Source organism: Eriocheir sinensis, chromosome 35 (assembly GCF_024679095.1).
Source record: "Eriocheir sinensis breed Jianghai 21 chromosome 35, ASM2467909v1, whole genome shotgun sequence".
Taxonomy (NCBI): Eukaryota; Metazoa; Arthropoda; class Malacostraca; order Decapoda; family Varunidae; genus Eriocheir; species Eriocheir sinensis.
In genome coordinates this window covers 14,966,509-14,983,792 of record NC_066543.1, presented here as the reverse complement: position 1 = coordinate 14,983,792, position 17,284 = coordinate 14,966,509, and the positions used below count along the sequence as shown (strand labels likewise).

General features: G+C 45.9%; 1 protein-coding gene across 1 annotated transcript in view; it reads left to right on the top strand.

Annotated features, from left to right (window-relative positions):
* LOC127007465 (CLIP-associating protein 1-A-like) overlaps positions 1-17,284 on the top strand; it is an 82,029-nt gene that overhangs the window by 497 nt on the left and 64,248 nt on the right. Inside the window, exons 2-4 of the mRNA XM_050878522.1 lie at positions 1,493-1,661; positions 3,040-3,216; positions 8,365-8,453. Of these exons, the coding sequence (XP_050734479.1) occupies positions 1,493-1,661; positions 3,040-3,216; positions 8,365-8,453 (435 nt within the window). The remainder of the gene's footprint in view (positions 1-1,492; positions 1,662-3,039; positions 3,217-8,364; positions 8,454-17,284) is intronic.

The following is a 17,284-nucleotide window of genomic DNA, read 5'->3' as shown; positions in this document are numbered from 1 at the left end:
GAGAGGGTTTGAGAGGGTTTGAGAAGGTTTGAGAGAGAGAGAGAGAGAGAGAGAGAGAGAGAGAGAGAGAGAGAGAGAGAGAGAGAGAGAGAGAGAGAGAGAGAGAGAGAGAGAGAGAGAGAGAGAGAGAGAGAGAGAGCGTGAGACAGAGAGAGAGAGAGAGAGAGAGAGAGAGAGAGAGAGAGAGAGAGAGAGAGAGAGAGAGAGAGAGAGAGAGAGAGAGAGAGAGAGAGAGAGAGAGAGAGAGAGAGAGAGAGAGAGAGATTTCCTTCACATTATTATTATTATTATTATTATTATTATTATTATTATTATTATTATTATTATTATTATTATTATATTGACAGTCATAGCAGTTCTAGTCTGAGTTGGTAGCCATAATACATATACATACATCCATACATACATACATATATACGTGGCACTCTGACAAGGCAGCAAATAATATAAGAAGAGGGAAGGGGGATCAGTGTCTTGGCAGGCCTGGCGTTGCGTGGCGTCAGGTGGCATAGGGGAGCAGGTATGCCAGGCGTGTGTGTATGCATCGTCAGTGTGATAGTAAATGTCACTGCCTCGTTGTACTGATGAGACGCACCATAGAGACAGGAAGAAATTGCACTATTGGAAGGTCCCTAAGCTTTAATACAATATTGCTGAATTAGGTTATTGGGAAAGGCTTGCAGCTGCGGCGTATTGGTTAAGCTGCCATTATTTACAGGAGCGTAACAAGTGGCTTTAGGCGAGCTAACGTTATATGACCATTAGTTATTTTGTGTGCTTTTAAGGGCCACTTGCATATGCAATATTATTTTATTAATTTCAGAAGTTTCTATCAGGTTTTATCATCCTCAGTTTGTTTTAAATAATGATTAAAATGACTTTACCAGTTCATTGTGTACGTTCCTGAATATTTTTACTGTTATATCTCACATCATCATCATTTTATTAGTCTGAAGTTTGGTCTAAAGCTGATAAAGTACTACTGAATGAGTTAGTGGATGAAGTGGTGGATGTATCATACAGCTTGAGGCCTGACCATAGCGTGGCTTGCTTCCAACGGTGGTTGTGGCCAAGGTGGTAGGCGTGCAATGTGTAGCCAGTGTGAACACCATTTGGCTTATTAACACTACGGGAAAGTAAGAATGGGTGTTGGTGCAGGTCATTCTGTCCAAATTGTGAACACCATCGCCTCTTAGCAAATCTTCCGAGTTATCCGTTGTGGTGGGTGCGGTTTCACAGTGATTACCCCCATTGCTCACCGTGCCACCAAGAGGAGGTTGGCATTAGGGAGGCCTACCTATAGAATCTTGTGTATTTTGTATTAGACACATGGGAAAAATCACACATATATATTGGAAAAATTAGAGTGAATGTAGTGCAGGCTAGTAGCAACTTTGTTGTGTATTTTCTATTGATTATGTGTTATTAATTTTGTAAGTGATTAGTGTTGATTTGTCTTGAGTAGATGGCTAAATAATTGTGTACATTGCAGGTGACAGCAAAGATGCAGTGAGGGAGAAGGCGCAGATGCTGCTTTCCTCCATGATGGAATATGTGGTGACCCCCAACAGCATGTTTGAACGCCTCATCCCGGCATTCTCCCACAAGAATGGCAAAGTGAGGGAGGAGGTGATGACCTGCCTGCAGAACACCCTCAACAAGTGAGTGATTGCCTCCTATTACCCAGTCCACCAACACTACTACACATCCTAAATCTGTGTGGTTACTAAACCTGAGTATTTAGACTCTCCTGTACACTGAGTCAGCATAAACAATTCACTGGATATACTGCATTTTCACCCTCCATGCCATTTTCACTCTTCACATTCAGGTTTATAGAAGACAGACAATTTTTCAGTGTAGTTACAGTGTAATGTTTATGAGTGCACCACTGGAGGACTGGGCCAGACACAAATAATGCCTGCAAGGTTTCCTATAAAAATATATAGTCCTTCGTCAACGGTGGAACTATATATAGACGGTCCAAAATTCAGTCAGTCAGTTTTGTATGGCAGATATATAACAACACTTCCAGGTTGCAGTAGAATCTATATACAGACGATAGTTAAAACATCTCTATGTGGCATAACTATATTTATGCTATGGTCCTAGGGTCGGCAATGGCTATATATAGACGATTCATTTTAGGGGAGAGCTACTCTTCGTATACTGCCGCTGTCTAAGGGTGACAAACAGCTGGTGACACTTGTGGCACTAATGGCTAAGAGTAATAGATCTTGTACTCATCTTTCATCTGTAGTGTGGTCAATTACTGTGTTTGAGGATTAAAGGATAATTAATTGTCAGTCATTACTAGTTCAGTGTGGGACAAAAGCCTTCCCCAATAGTGTTCTCTACCACTCTGTCTCCTCATGCTTTGGAAAATACTCTTATTTAATATCTTCATCTGATTCTCAGACTGTTCCTTTGAGGAATGTAATGTAAAATTGTGGCACTTATTTTCTACCACTGCTTGGAGTACATTAGTTTGAGAAAGTATTAATGAAAATGGGTTGAAAATATCTTTAACAATACACTTAGTTTGAGAAAGTAATAATGAAAATGGGTTGAAAACATCTTTAATGTGTTTTACAAGCCTGTTTGGTAATTTAGTCAAATATTCTGTTACCATAAACAGCCTCATTCCAGTATTTCTGGCAAAAGTTTATTTGAAGCACAAGACTGTGGGGGGTAAAACACTTTAGTACACAGGCTCTTACTCAGTGTTGGGGCCAGCAGGGCTTAGGAGATTGTGATAAGGGATGTTGATAAGGAAGTAGCTTAAGATTAATGCAATAGTTAGAAAACGATATGCTCAGCTTTCATTATCCTTGGTTGTATAAAGTGTTCAGAAAATCCCCAAAAATGCCTTAGTAGAAAGTAACTTTTGTCAGGGATCTCTTGAGTGTTGTTTATGTCATGAATTTATAATGATTCTTTAAATATGTCTTACATATGAGTCTGTAGATATATGATGCATTTTTAATGCAGTTATAATTGTTGTGATTTCAAGATTTTGACCTGGCTGTTGTTTTCCAGCCATGGTGCGGCATCAGTGACTGTCTCCCGCCTGGTGCCACACATTGTGAAACTCCTGTCTGACCCGACTGCATTAGTGAGGGACTGCGCCTTCAACACCCTGGTGGAGTGTTACAAGCACTATGGGGACAGACTCAGAGCAGACCTCACCAAGAAACACAACGTTCCACCATCGAAGTGAGTTGCTGAGGCAGTCTACAGAGTATAAGTAATATGAAGTGAGAAAATGTATATATATAGGCGTGATTGTTTCTGGTAAACTTATCCATATAGGTATGAAATAATCAAGAGGTGATTGATAAAACCAATATATTGAAGTATTTATGTCAGTGTTTTGAGAAAGCTTGTGTAGCATTAACCCTTAAAGCGCGGGCTTGTTTTGCCGTGCCTGTCCTCCCACGCGGGCATATTCAGGTAAAAACATACCTCACTTCAACCTTTTATATTTTCGCTTATACCTACCTCACATGTCTGTATGAAGTATCATTGTAAAGTACATACCCTTAACTGTCCTTTGACGTTAATTTGAAGACTATATAATCATTGCTAGGGCGAGTATGGAAAATTGAAGTAGGATCACCAAAAAACATTCTTATAGACAGTTCTCCACCCCCAGTGGACTTCCCTTCTATGAGTTAGCAATAAAAAGCATAACTTTTATACAGTTTATGTGAAACATACCCAAAAAAACTTAACTTCCGGGCCTTCCTAATGCCTCTGATGGGTGGTGAGGTCAAAGGGCCCCCATCTTGTGGATGAAATTCACTGGAAGGTGTCAAGAGGTGGGATGTCTAGTGGACATCTTCTCAAAGCTAGCACAAGGCATACACTGACCAATAATTAGTCAAGGGAGCATGGTTGGGTATTGTTTGAAAGAAAACGACATGCTTACTCTACTTAAGCACAAACAAATTAAATTTGACGGTGAGCTAAGTAAAAAAATGCCTTGTCAACTATTGCTGACACCCGTGGTTTGAGCCCAGGCACCAGCTGTCAACTATTGTCGACACCCGCGCTTTAAGGGTTATGGGGATGTGTGAAGCAGTAGAAATTTGGAAAGTTGTATACTATTGTTTTGGCACATTTACCAAAAACTGAGTTTGATGAAAGTAGAAGTTGTACCTGTGTAACATTAGCATAAGTAATTACATTTATTTGTTTTAAAGTGGGTACCTTGTAAATTGTGGGGTTTTGAAGTTTTGGGTTAGAGAACTGTAGAACATGATTTCAGAGTTAAGGGAATAGGGATTATGTGAGTAGTGAAGTGCACTGATGAGTGGAAAGTTAATGGTGCAACACAATCCATAACAGTGAAAGTTGCAGTGATGCGACTTGTGGTGAGGAAACATATTGGTAGAAGTAGGGAAACTATTTGGTACTGTGAATACTGCAGAATTAAAGCTGTGTTTAGTTGAATGAACAGCAAAAGATTATACCACTCTAATTAATTTGGACACTTTATTAGCGAGAATGATCCTTGCATCACATAAAGAATATTGTATATATTTTTCATATCCGGTCAAGAAGAATCTTGAGATGCAACAATACTGAGTTCCATCTCGAGAGGCTGAAAGACCTGGCATGTGCTCGGGAATATGCAGTGACAGTCTCAAATTGGTTCAATGTGCTCGGCTCCCTCGAGGACCCTGTAGAGCTGTGAGGTACCTTCAAACGTGAGACTCTTCAAGCTACCAAGGAGCGCACTGGAAAGCGCCCGAGATCTAGGAGTGGATTAGCCTCGGTGGAGACTCTGGAGAATATTGAGGAGAGTCACGCTGCCAGACTTGCTGGGAATGTGGACCATTATTAGGCTCTGTCGCATAGGGCTAGAGCTCTCCTGAGGAGAGACAAGGAGAAGTATTTCAGGGGTCTTGATGAGGAAGTTGAAGGACATTTAAATGCAAATAACATCGACCTTCTCACCGAACCCTGAAAAAGCTCCGCTCCAAGTCTCCCTCTCAGATGAGCGCTATCTGAACAGTTGATGGCTTTCTCGTGTCAGGTATGGATGAGCAGAGGGCTTGTTGGGCTGAGTACTTTCAGCAGTTGTGCACGGCGGACCCTCCAAGTGGGCAGCTTCCAGTTGCTGGGTTGGAGGTTGGTGGATGCTGATCCACCCATTGATGAAAGCCCACCCTCTCTTGACAAGGTCAGAGTGGCTGTGGCAAAGTTGAATGGTGAAAAGGCACCTGGCATCTGTAACATCAGTGCGGAGCTGCTCAAAGCTGGAGGTGAGGCCATGAGCCACGGATTGCATGCAGTCTTGACTGCCGTATGGCAGTCCAGTACCATTCCTCTTGACTGGAAGAGGGAGTTGGTCATCCATATCTGGAAAGGGAAAGGGTACCGCCAGGACTGCAACAATTACCTTGGTATTACACTGCTCAGTGTGCCAGGCAAGGTGCTTGCCCACCTATTGCTGATGTGGATTTGCAGCTGTTGAAGCTGCAGAGACCTGAACAGTCTGGGTTCACGCCTGGTAAGTCGACAGCTGATTGTATCTTAGCGCTTCATGTACTGGTGGAGCACCAACATGTGTTTCGACAGGGGATGTTTACAGCCTACAGCGATCTCAAGACGGCGTTTGATTCAGTGCATCGTGAGGCATTCTGCGATCTCCTGTGACTCTGAGGGATTCCTGTGAGGACTATTGGTTTGCTGACTGGCCTGTATTCTGGAACTGAGAGTGCTGTGAAGTGTTGAGGGGGCTTGTCTAGCTTTTTTCCCATGAATGCGGGAATGAGGCAGGGCTGTGTCCTTGCCCCATCGCTTTTCAACACCTGTATGGACTGGGTACTAGGCAGAGTTGTGTACCAGAGGCATTGTGGAGAATCTATTGGTAATATCACGGTCACTGACCATGTTTTTGACAATGATGCAGTAATCCTTGTGGAGTTGGTGGAGGTTTTGGTGATGGCTCTTGAGGCACTGCACGAGGAGGCAAAGCCCTTGGAATTTTGGGTCTCCTGGGCCAAAACCAAATTACAGGTACAGAAGGCTTGCTAGATGAAACAGTACAGTCTGTCCATGCGTGTTGCGAGGACATTGAGATCTCAGAAAGTTTCACATACCTTAGTAGTGTTGTTCAGAACAGCACGTGGTTGGTCTTGCCAGGAAGTCTTACGTCGGATTGGCTTGGCCCACGGTGTTATGGACTCGCTCAGCACAAGTATATGGCATTGTCGATACCTGTGTAGAAGGACAAAGATCTGGATCTTCAAGTCCCTTGTGCTCCCTGTCTTACTCTATGGCTGTGAGACATGGACACTAAATGAAGACTTGGAGAGCCAGATTAATGCCTTTGGTAATAAGTGTCTATGCAGAATCTTGGGATATCATTGGAATGACTTTGTGTCAAACCGGCAATTACTCTGTGAGACTGATTAGACATATATTACCTTAATCCGACAATGCCAACTTCGGCTATACAGGCATATAGTATGCTGCCCAGGGGCCGACCCTGCTCATCGGGTTGTCTGTAAGACACAATCCTGAGTGGAAGAGGTCAAGGGGATGTTCACAGAGTTTGTGGCTCGGGCAAGTTGATAGATCATGCCAGGAGGTACTTGGGATGGGCAGGGGGCCAGCATGGAGACTTGCTCGGAGGGACCCCTGGACTTGGCGTCGTAGGGTGGGAGAGGTGACCCGCCCCTTGGTGTATGCCGCCTTTGATTGATTGATATATATTTTTGAGGCAAGCAATAACTTTCATCTTAAGCCTACAGGATATTCAATGGTACTGCCAATATACAGTGGGCTTGGTGGATTGGGGGTTGTATAGGCACCATCCCTCTAGGTTTCAAATTATGCAGGCAAAGGCAAAGGCTGGCAACTTTTCAGTGTGAGGGCCAGATGAAACTTTTGGGAGCAGTTCGTGGGCTGACGTGACAAATGAAAATCCAAAAGTGACTATTGACAGATATTTTATTGAAAAGTAAAAGTTATCCTTGCACTTCCATACATTACCTCTTGTCAAGTTCTTTGCGACTGAGTTAATTTATGACATGTCCATGAGGTGAAAGGTCCATGGTAGGCTTCTGGGTTGTTGGTTGGCCTTGTTTGCCACCAGAACAGTATGGACCATTTTCCTGAGCCCATCCAAACTTTCCTTGTTCTGTGTTAAAACAAAATCAATTATCATTACCTAGCATGTTTACTTTTCCCCACACCGAAGCTCCACTTACAGAGAACCTTTATGAAAACAGGTCAGAATGTTAGAGGTGTGTGTGAGACTTATTGTTGCCCGTGACATCATGACCTAGGCCTCACATAATAGTGAACATCATCGCTTATTGACAGCCACATATGCTCTCTTAACCCTTTTTCTAGGAGCAGTGATTTGTGGGCTTTTTTTCATTATTGTTTACTTTTTATGGCCCTTGTGCTGTTTCCTTTGCTGTAAAAAAAAATAAAAATAAAAATAAATAAATAAATAAATAAATAAAGTAAAGTTTGCCATAATCAAATACTTTTAGAATACATGTTAGATGTTATACGTAATTTTTCATTGTGTAACATGATAAAACAATATTGCAAACTACAAATTTGTAAAGTATAAGAATTAATTGCATATATCAGCAGTTCCTAGTGTTCTTGCACTCACAACCCTTTTCTCAAAACATTGAAAACCACGTGACACCTGATATCAGCAGTTTGTTTTATGCATTTTGTAATACACTAATTTTCACCCACACCAAGCCCTGATATGCCCCAAAAGACACTTTGTTGTACCCTCTCAACACCAACTGGCAGAAGCATATAGCACAAGCAGAATAAAAGCATAGAAAACAATCTCAAAACAGTAATATATAAAAAATCATTCTCCCAAGCCATTTTTAGCAAGGCTTTGTGGCCCTCCAGGGGGTTGTGCCCCACTGATTGTGAACTTGTTGTATATATGTAAATGTAAATGTGACAGAGGTGCACCATTTTTTTACGTGAGTTAGGGGGTTTGGAGTCGCTGCTGGGGTTGAGGTTAAGGCAAGGCAATGAAAGCTTTTTTACTTTTGTTCATGTATATTTGATTATGTTTTATCTACTACTGACTGGGGATTTCTTTATTATTTAAAATTGTATGCTGAAGATGATTATGAAAGAGATGCTTCAAATTATGTATATATTGAAAATAGGTAGCATGTAAAGGTGCACAAGTTTAAAAGCGCTAATCACTTGTTGCTAAACCTTCCAGAGACACAGGAGTGGAGAACTTGCTAGGGCCACCCCTTGGGAGGGCATTGTTGTGACATGCACCCTTGGGTTCCCACACAGTTCTAAACATTCAAACCTTGAATGAATCATGTAATAACTGTGCTTCCCGTTCCTCAGGCTCCCGGCACTGGTGACTCGATTTGACGAGGTTCGGGAGACTGGGATGCTGCTGCCAACGGCTACAGCAGTTTCAGGCTTCATGGAAGGTATGTACCATATAATCGGTTGGGTGTCCCATTGATAGGAAGTTTTCTGCTCTGATATGTGATGGTTGTATAGTTTTGTGGAATTTGTACTCTCTTTCCTGGGATCCAAAGTACAAAAAGTGGAAGTGATAGCAAAAAGTTTTAAGTGATTATGCTGCCACTTTGTTTGGCATTTGATGCTTTGCTTTTAATTGAGATTAAGTATGGTGCATGCTTCATCAGATTGTGCAGTGATGTGGCGTGGATATCAGTATCATATAGCCAAAAGTACTTGTTTTAAAATGGTTGTAATTCAATATGATTTGATCTGCTGTAGTCACTTCATGTCGGCCTCTCCCAGGGCAAAGGGGAATGTGAGGGAAAGAGGCAGAAAATGGCATCAAGACAACCATGAGAACCAATGTCAGTGTGTCCAGTAAGGCCTACAAGAAAGCTTTCAAGAATATTGAGTTATGTTTTCCTGTTACTTCACATTATATCCAATATGAATCCATTGCCATGAGATTGGGCACATTCCTGCTATGACCACCCCTCTGAATGAAAAGGAATTCATCGTCAGAGTTATAAATAGATTGATATCCTCACAGACGGGTGAGCTGAGGCTGTAGTCAGCAGCTGCCTTTCAACATGCTGAGTGCAGTGTATTGAATTAGCCTTGTCAGCAAGCTAATAGTGAGCATTGCTATTCATTGCACTCTAAACTGGTATTCAAGTGGCATTCAGAAGGGTCGTATTCTGTTCATGCAAAGGAGGTGGGCCACGTAGCAGGTAGAAGGTCTGTATAAGGAGGAAGATGTGCAGGGACTGGTCATACTTATTACATCCTGGAGGCACACACTTAAAAAAAGAAAGAAAATGAGAAAAGAAAAACAAACATGGGTGGCACTTGCAGCATATTTTACATTTGCATTGTATAGGAATGTCATGCCTGGGGAAGTACTACAGGGGGAATGGTTAGAGGAGAATGCTCTAGTGGTTTTATTGATTTATTTATGATTCTTTTAGTGTGTGTGCAGTGGGAAGGGTAAAATGTTATATACTGTTTTCCTACAAGTTATTTGACACCTTTCCTTTCCCTTACCTTTCCCTCTCTCCCTCTCTCCTTCCCTGCCTCATTCACCTCACCTGTTCAGACCACAACTTTACTGCATCAAAATTACATGGATCATTAATCTTATAGGCCATAACATCTTGCATATGGCCGCCACGAATTCATGTTATACGCCCTGCATGTTAAAGGAAGCAGTGATGTGTTTGTGGTCTCAAGTGGGCTGAGGGAGGAGGGGTGGAAACGTCCAGACTCGGGGGTTGAAGGCTGTGAATGGGGAAGGGATAGAGTGGACAGGAGAGAGAACAGATGAGGATGGTGGTGATGGAGGCAGGGAAGGATGGCATGGGGAGGAATAGGGTGGAATGGAACTGATGAGGTTTTGAGTTGGGGTTGATAGGTGGCAGGGTAGGAAGTATGGGAGGTATTTTGGAATTTAACTACAGGAGGTCAGGGAAGATGGTAAGGAATGGAGCAAGGTTGGAACTGTGAGGGAGGGATGGCATGGTGAGGAAGAGGGTGGAATAGAGCTAAAAAGGATTTGATTTGGGGTTGATGGTGGCCAGGTAGGAAGTAAGGGAGGTATTTTGGAATTTAACTACAGGATGTCAGGGGAGATTGTAGGGAATGGAACTAGGTTAGAACTGTGAGAAGTGAGAGGTAGACAAGGGAGGGATAGCAGTTAAGGAGAGAGAGAGAGAGAGGGAGGAAATGAAAAAAAGGAACGGGGTAATCAGGGAAGCAGCCGTAAAAGGGAGGTAGTAGGCAGGCAAGCAGGCATAAGAGGGGGGCAGCAGGCAGGCAGGCAGGCAGACATCAGAGGGAGGCAGGGGCAGAGTGGAGACAGGCAGGGATGTGGCTGCTTGTTGCCATTATGTAGGCAGTGCAGGGTTAAAAGTTGTCAGTCATGCAATTGGCAGTAACATGATGTGGCTGTTTGTTTGAATGTAATTTATACTTTAAATGGCCAGCTGGGGCTTGTAGGTCGAGAGGAAGGGCAGGAGAGGTGGGGCAAGGGGAGGGCTGGAGAGATGGGGCACGGGGAGGGCAGGAGAGATGGGGCAAGCAGAGGGCAGGAGAGGTGGGGACAAGGGGAGGGCAGGAGAAGTGGGGGCAAGGGAGAGGGCAGGAGAGGTGGGGCAAGGGAGAGCAGGAGAAGTGGGGCAGGGGATGGCAGAAGGTGAGGCAAGGGGGAGGGTATGAGAGGTGGGGCAAGGGGAGGGCAGGAGAGGTGAGGCAAGGGGGAGGGTATGAGAGGTGGGGCAAGGGGAGAGCAGGAGAGGTGGGGCAAGGGGAGGGTATGAGAGGTGGGGCAAGGGGAGAGCAGGAGAGGTGGGGCAAGGGAAGGGCAGGAGAGGTGGGGGAAGGAGAGGGCAGTAGAGGTGGGGGAAGGGGAGGGCAGGAGAGGTGGGACAAGGGGAGGGCAGGAGGGTTGGGGCAAGGAGGAGGGCATTAGTGGTGGGGCAAGGGGGATGGCAGGAGAAGTGGGGGCAAGGGAGAAGGGATGAGAGGTGGGGGAAGGGGAGAACAGGAGAGGTGGGGTAAGGGGAGGGCAGGAGAGGTGGGGCAAGAAGGAGGGCATGCAGAGGGGAGTAAAGGAGTGGTGTGAAGAGATGGGGAAGGCGGGGTGTAGCCAAGACTGGAGTAGACTAGTGACGCAGGTACAATGATTCACTGTGTAAGGGACAAAGGACAAGGGGTCACAGGGAAGAAAAACAAGTGGCAAGAGGCAAGAGGGACAAAGTTTGAGACCCAAGGCAAAGGACACATGACCCAAGAAGCAAATGATGGGACACAAAATCCAAGAGGCACTGGATAAGAGTTTTGGGACACCAGGGAAGAGGTAGACAAAGCAGCAAGGAGCAGAGTAGGAGAGGGCAGGGCAGAGCAAAGCAAGGTCCGCCACAGCAGGGTATGGTAGTGTAGGGTATGTCATTGTAAGGTAAGGTAGGCCAAAGAAGGACATATCGTCACCCTCATAAAATAATCGCCTAAGTCATTTTTCAGTGATTTCCAGGTTTTTGTCTACATCAATTTTTCAACATGTGATGCCCATTTTTGTATAGTTGCCTTCGTCATTCAGGGTTTGGGTGTTCTAGAATTGATCTTTTCATTTCTGCCTAAATCTTAAGACAAATGAGATGATGACAGTTCTTTCCTGATTTTCTTAAAACTAGAAGATAATGACTTAGTTTGTTTACGAAGGTGACAATATTATTTTGGAGGAATGGGGCTCTAGTTGATATATATAGATTTCCTTGACAGTGGTTTTCTGCTTGACTAGTAGTTTGGGATCGTTTGGGGTTTTGGGCAGTTGAGGAAATGTTTTATTATTATTCACTCGTGCAGTTATTTAGTCACTGACACCATTCGATATAAACAATGTTATTCTATGGCCTTCCTTTCTTCCTTCATTAATGTGTTCCTTACCCTTTTTTTCTGTATTGTGTTCCCTTTATTGCCGAACTACTGTTTCAATATTATTATTATTATTATTTTCATTATTATTGATGTTGTTGCTTTCTGAATGCGACAAGAAAACAAGAGAGAAAGGTATGCGACGGGGGGATGGAGGGACAGACAGAAGATAAGGCAGAGGGTGGGGGGGAGAAGGAACAAGGCGGAGGAGGAGGGGGTGGAGGGGGTGGAGGTGGCACAGGAGGGTGGCGGCACAATGCTTGCCGAGGCACGGCCGACGCTCCCTCTTTTGGGCGCCGGGTTTATCATGACGGCGGGTGCCCAGCTCGCCTTGAGAATAAATGAATAAATTGTAAGTCATCGCGGGGGTGGTGGGTAGGCGCTGCAGAAGGCCTCATAAAGTGTGAAGGAGGCGAGGAGGTGGGGGGGATGGGGGCGGGCACTGAGGAGGAAGGGGAGGGGCGTGTTGCTGGAGAAATTTTTTTATCATGAAAAGAAGAATAAATCGAAGAAACAATAAAGGGGCCGATGCTATCATGGTGTGGGAGACGTGGGGTGAGTATGGGGTGCGTGGAAGGAAGGGGAAGTAGGGGAGAAGGGAAAATGAGTATGGGGTTCATGGAAGGAAGGAAGGAAGGGAAAGTAGGGGAGAAGGGAAAATGAGTATGGGGTTCATGGAAGGAAGGAAGGGAAAGTAAGGGAGAAGGGAAAATGAGTATGAGGTTCATGGAAGGAAGGAAGGGGAAGCAGGGGAGAAGGGAAAATGAGTATGGGGTTCATGGAAGGAAGGAAGGGGAAGCAGGGGAGAAGGGAAAATGAGTATGGGGTTCATGGAAGGAAGGGGAAGTAAAGTAAGGCCGATAAGGGGTGGTGTAGGAAGTCATGAAAACGGGCGGGTAACGTGAGGGCAAACTAGTGGAAGGTGTGGCCTTTAGTGAGGAGTGGCAAGAAAAACGGGGTTATAGTGGAAGGAAAAACGGAGTGATGGGAGGAAGGAAGATGGCCGAACAAAATTGAATAGGCGCACCTAACAATCACCAAATGGGGGGTACAGACTTGGCGGAGGGACTTTTATTGGCAGCCATAGCCGGTAACGGGCTAAAGAGTTGCCTATCCAGATATTTTGTTTTTATTTATTAATGATCCACGAGACATCCTAGAGTTAAATCAAAGTATGTGCTTATCTTTGTATTCATTCATACACACACTGGTAATATTTCTGTGGAGTCTGATTCACTTGTTTGAGTGAAATTCTGTTGTTAAAAAGTCACATATTCGTGTCACTAGTAAAAACGAAACTAATAATGAAAGTTTTGCCTCCATGAAATATACACAAATAGATAAATATGAAAGCTCACTTAGTCACAATAAGTGACATCACCTGCTTTGCTCAGTAAAAATATGCAATTTGTGGTATCTGACACCCGCAAAGTGGCGTATAGGCTGGCTCGGGCCACGGAGCTACAGCCTCAACGTTGCCAGATTGTCGTACTCAGCCGATTATATTTCCCGACTTCCTACCCCCAAACTGTCTTCTGGGCTCCAATAACGAAACTAATTTATAGTTATCGTTAAAAGAGTTAGATCCTGATGTTTCTTGGCAATAGTTAGGCGTCAGAAACCGGTAAATACTGTGCTCTGAGTACGATGACCTGGCAACGGTGGCTATACGTGTTTTCATATTATTGTTCTGTTGTTTATTCAACGTTCTGTTCAAGAAAAAGAATACCCATAATTTTAGTTAGTTTTTGGTTATAAGGATTCTTTACGAAATACAATTATAACATTACCTTCTTCTAGTTAGGAAACGTCCTGAATCCTGGCTCGGCTACAGTGATGTCAGGTGCGCCATGAGTAGGGGGTAACCTCACTTTTTTTTTTTTTTTTTTTTTTCTGCAGAGGAGACAGTGCAAGGGCGTAAAAAGAAGAAGAAAACAATAATGAAAAAAAAAAGAGCCCGCTACTTACTGCTCCTAAATAGAGTAGAGTATGAAAGAAAATGGCGTCTAACATCACTGAGGAATAGTTCGACTCGCTTCCAGCCAAAACAAGAGAAGGCAGAGAGTCGGGAGGGAGAGAGTGTGGGCGGTGAGTGGTGGGCCAAGGCCTCGCACCTTTTTTTATTGCGTTCTTTGGGCGTCCGGTGCTTTAAGTCTTGCTCATTACTGCAGGCTTTGTAAGGGAGACTTAAGTATAGTGCTTAGCGATACTTAGGGCCGCGTGGGGAGCGCGAGGGTGATGCAATGGAGAGGCGCTCATTCATTTTTTTAACTTTTTTTTTTGCGGTAAAGGGAAGGAGTGGCGTCTAGTGCTTCATGTGTTCCTTATTTCTTTTGGGAGACTGTGAGGAAGGTAGGGGAGTGTTAGTGGGGAAGGGGAACAGGGGAGTGTTAGTGGGGAAGGGGAGCAGGGGAGTGTTAGTGGGGAAGGGGAGCAGGGGAGTGTTAGTGGGGAAGGGGAGTGAGAGGGAGTGTTAGTGGGGAAGGGGAGTGAGAGGGAGTGTTAGTGGGGAAGGGGAGTGAGAGGGGAGTGTTAGTGGGGAAGGGGAGTGAGAGGGAGTGTTAGAGGGGAAGGGGAGTGAGAGGAGTGGTAGTGGAGAAGGGGAGGAGGGAGGGAATAATTAGTGTGTTATTAATTAAAGGAAATCGTGTACAGTGCATGAAGGCTGTGAGAGGTGCATGGCGGTGGTGGTGGTGGTGGTTGTGGCGGCAGTGGTGGTGGTGGTGGTGGTGATTGGTACAAGTGCAGTGGTCATGAAAGGTTATCAGTCACTCGTGTGTTTCATCCCAAAATGTGTGCAGGGTCATCATCAGGGGGCCGGCAGTTGAAGTCTTGCCTATTCCTTCATTCCTCTTAAGGGGGACGCTTGGTAAGATGCTTGATCGTCGGAGAAGCGCGTTTGGGAGGCTGTGGTGGTGGTGGTTGAAGGGATGATGGTGGTGGTGGTGGTAAAATATATTGTTCATGGGTGGGGGAGGGTTGTAGTTTTGGTGTGAATACCGAGGAAGTGGGAAAATAGATGTGGTGCTGGAGGTGGTGGAGGTAGTGGTGGTGGTGGTGGTAAAAAAAATTGTTCTTGGGTGGTGGAGGTAGGTCGTAGTTTTGGTGTGATGGTAATGGTAATGGTGGTGGTGGAGGTGGTGGTTGGGGTTGTGATGGTGGTGGTGGGGGTGGTAAAAAATTGTTCTAGGGTGGTGGAGGTATAGTAGGTCGTAGTTTTGGTGTGACTACCGGGGAAATGAAAAAAAACATGTGGTGCTGGTTCCGTCGATGGAAATGTTAGAGCACAACGCAAGATCTTGGCACAGGAGCCCAATGATGACGTCTTCCATGTGTTCATTGTTCGCGCCGGTGCGGGTGACAACAAGAGTGTGGCGCGGCGGGGAAGAGCTCGCCTCCTAAACCACAGTCACACAGGCACACAAAAAACAACGTGCATTTAAATTTGCCTGCCCCGATAACAACACGTCCCGGGCCAGCACCTGCCAGACACGCGTAAAGGAATATAAAGTATAAGAATAAAACACAGTATGAGGATTTTGGGTGCAAGAATTCTTTTACGCGTGATACTTCTCATCCTCTATTCAGCGTCAGGCGAGAGACGGCGGACTGACTGATGGAACGCAGATAATTGTTGCATTTTTTTCGGCTGTGGTCGGGCGGGCGGCCAAGGGATGCGGACGCAGGGACGCTGGCTGGAGGCCGACGGGGAGGAGGACGTGGCCGCAGCTCAAGGCCGGGCGGGGCGGCACAATACACCTGTTGTTTTTGTGCACTGAATTCTTTGGGTCAGGTGCGTGTGTCCCGCCACGGCCCGGGGGGAGGGGAGGAGGGCTGCTATAGGCTGCGGGAAGGAACTGTTTGCTCGAGTCCGTGTGTGAGGCGGCGACGTTTTCTGCACTAACTTCTTCAAAATCGAGAGAAGCATACATGGGAGGGCAGGGACACTGTGGCCTGCACGGGGCAGCAATGATCTGCTATGCGTATCCTGCTCATGGTTTCTGCGATGCAGGCATCACACCAATAGCATCACATCAGCATCAGCAACCACAATAACAACAACACTGATAGCGGCGACGAATACGGCAACAACATCGCGAGTATGTCAGCCAGGCGGTGGGAGTTTGCCAGGCGTGTGTAGTCACTGTGGTGCCGTCTGGTGTGTCCACGTCCCTGTCTGTGTTACTGTTTACTCAGAACACTGACTGACGTGTTACTAGAATTACAGTACATCCTTCTGTGAAGAGATGACCGATCCTTCGAATGATATTAAATGACTTTTAGACCAATCTCGGGCATTATATTTCTATTTAAAGTGGCTCTTTGTAGGTTACACTTCACGAAACAAGTTTAAAATTTATGTTGGGGTGGATGTGGTAAAAAATTATATTGAGGCTGATATTCTTGAAACTAATAAGCTGAAAATTGCAGTTTCTAGGAGAGGAGGGAACAAAGCAAGACTCCGTGGCTCACCATTTTTGTAAGGCAGCCAGTGTAAAAGTTGCCTCCCCTCCCCTCTCGCTTCTTTCGAAGGGAGACCAAAGTCACCGTGGCTCCCTTAACTCAGCGGCGGCTGGAGGGACGAGGGGCAGCGGCTGCCAGACCAGGATCAAAAGAGGGCCAGACTGCGGCTTTGCGGCACAGATTTCCCCGGCTTTTATCAGTGGTCTGAGCGAGACTTCTTTGACCACCGTGCGGTCTGCCCGTCTGTGATGCATTGCAGGCGACGGGTGGCTTTCCCTGTAAAGTGGACACTCATTGTGGGACGCCGTGGACACAGGCCGGCAGGAGACACACCTCCACCACCTACACCTGAGCCCACCGCGCACTTTTTCGCTTCCTCATGTGGTCGACGGCGAGGCTTGTCCTCGTTTTTGCTGCTTTCCCCGTCGGCGCCGAGGCTCACAGGCCGTAATCAGGGCCTCGGAACACGTCTCGCCGTGCCTCGCTTCCCCCGCACACCCCCGCCCGCAGTCCCTCACCTCACCCTCTCTCACCCTCCTGTAATCGTCTTCTTTGCTCAGTCCTGAGCTGCACGCCCGCCCCTCCCTCGGCGATATACATCCCCCTCAGGCTTTTCCAAGCTTACTCAGGCGCTTTTTCAACCCCTTCCGCCCCTCCCATCTCCCGCGTCTCCTTATACGGCACATCACTTCACTCATTCCCGCCCCGTGTTATGATTGAGGCTGTTGCACACCCGCCCGTCTGTTTGCCGTGTGCCTCGACTTGGGCTTAGTGCTGTGTCACGCCTGCCAGTGTCCTCGTTTGACCCTTGCCTTGGTCAGCCTGCATGGACTAAAGGTGGTGAGGGGTGAGAAGGGGAGATGGGCGGTGAGGGTGAATGGCGGTGGGGGTAGGTAGCGCG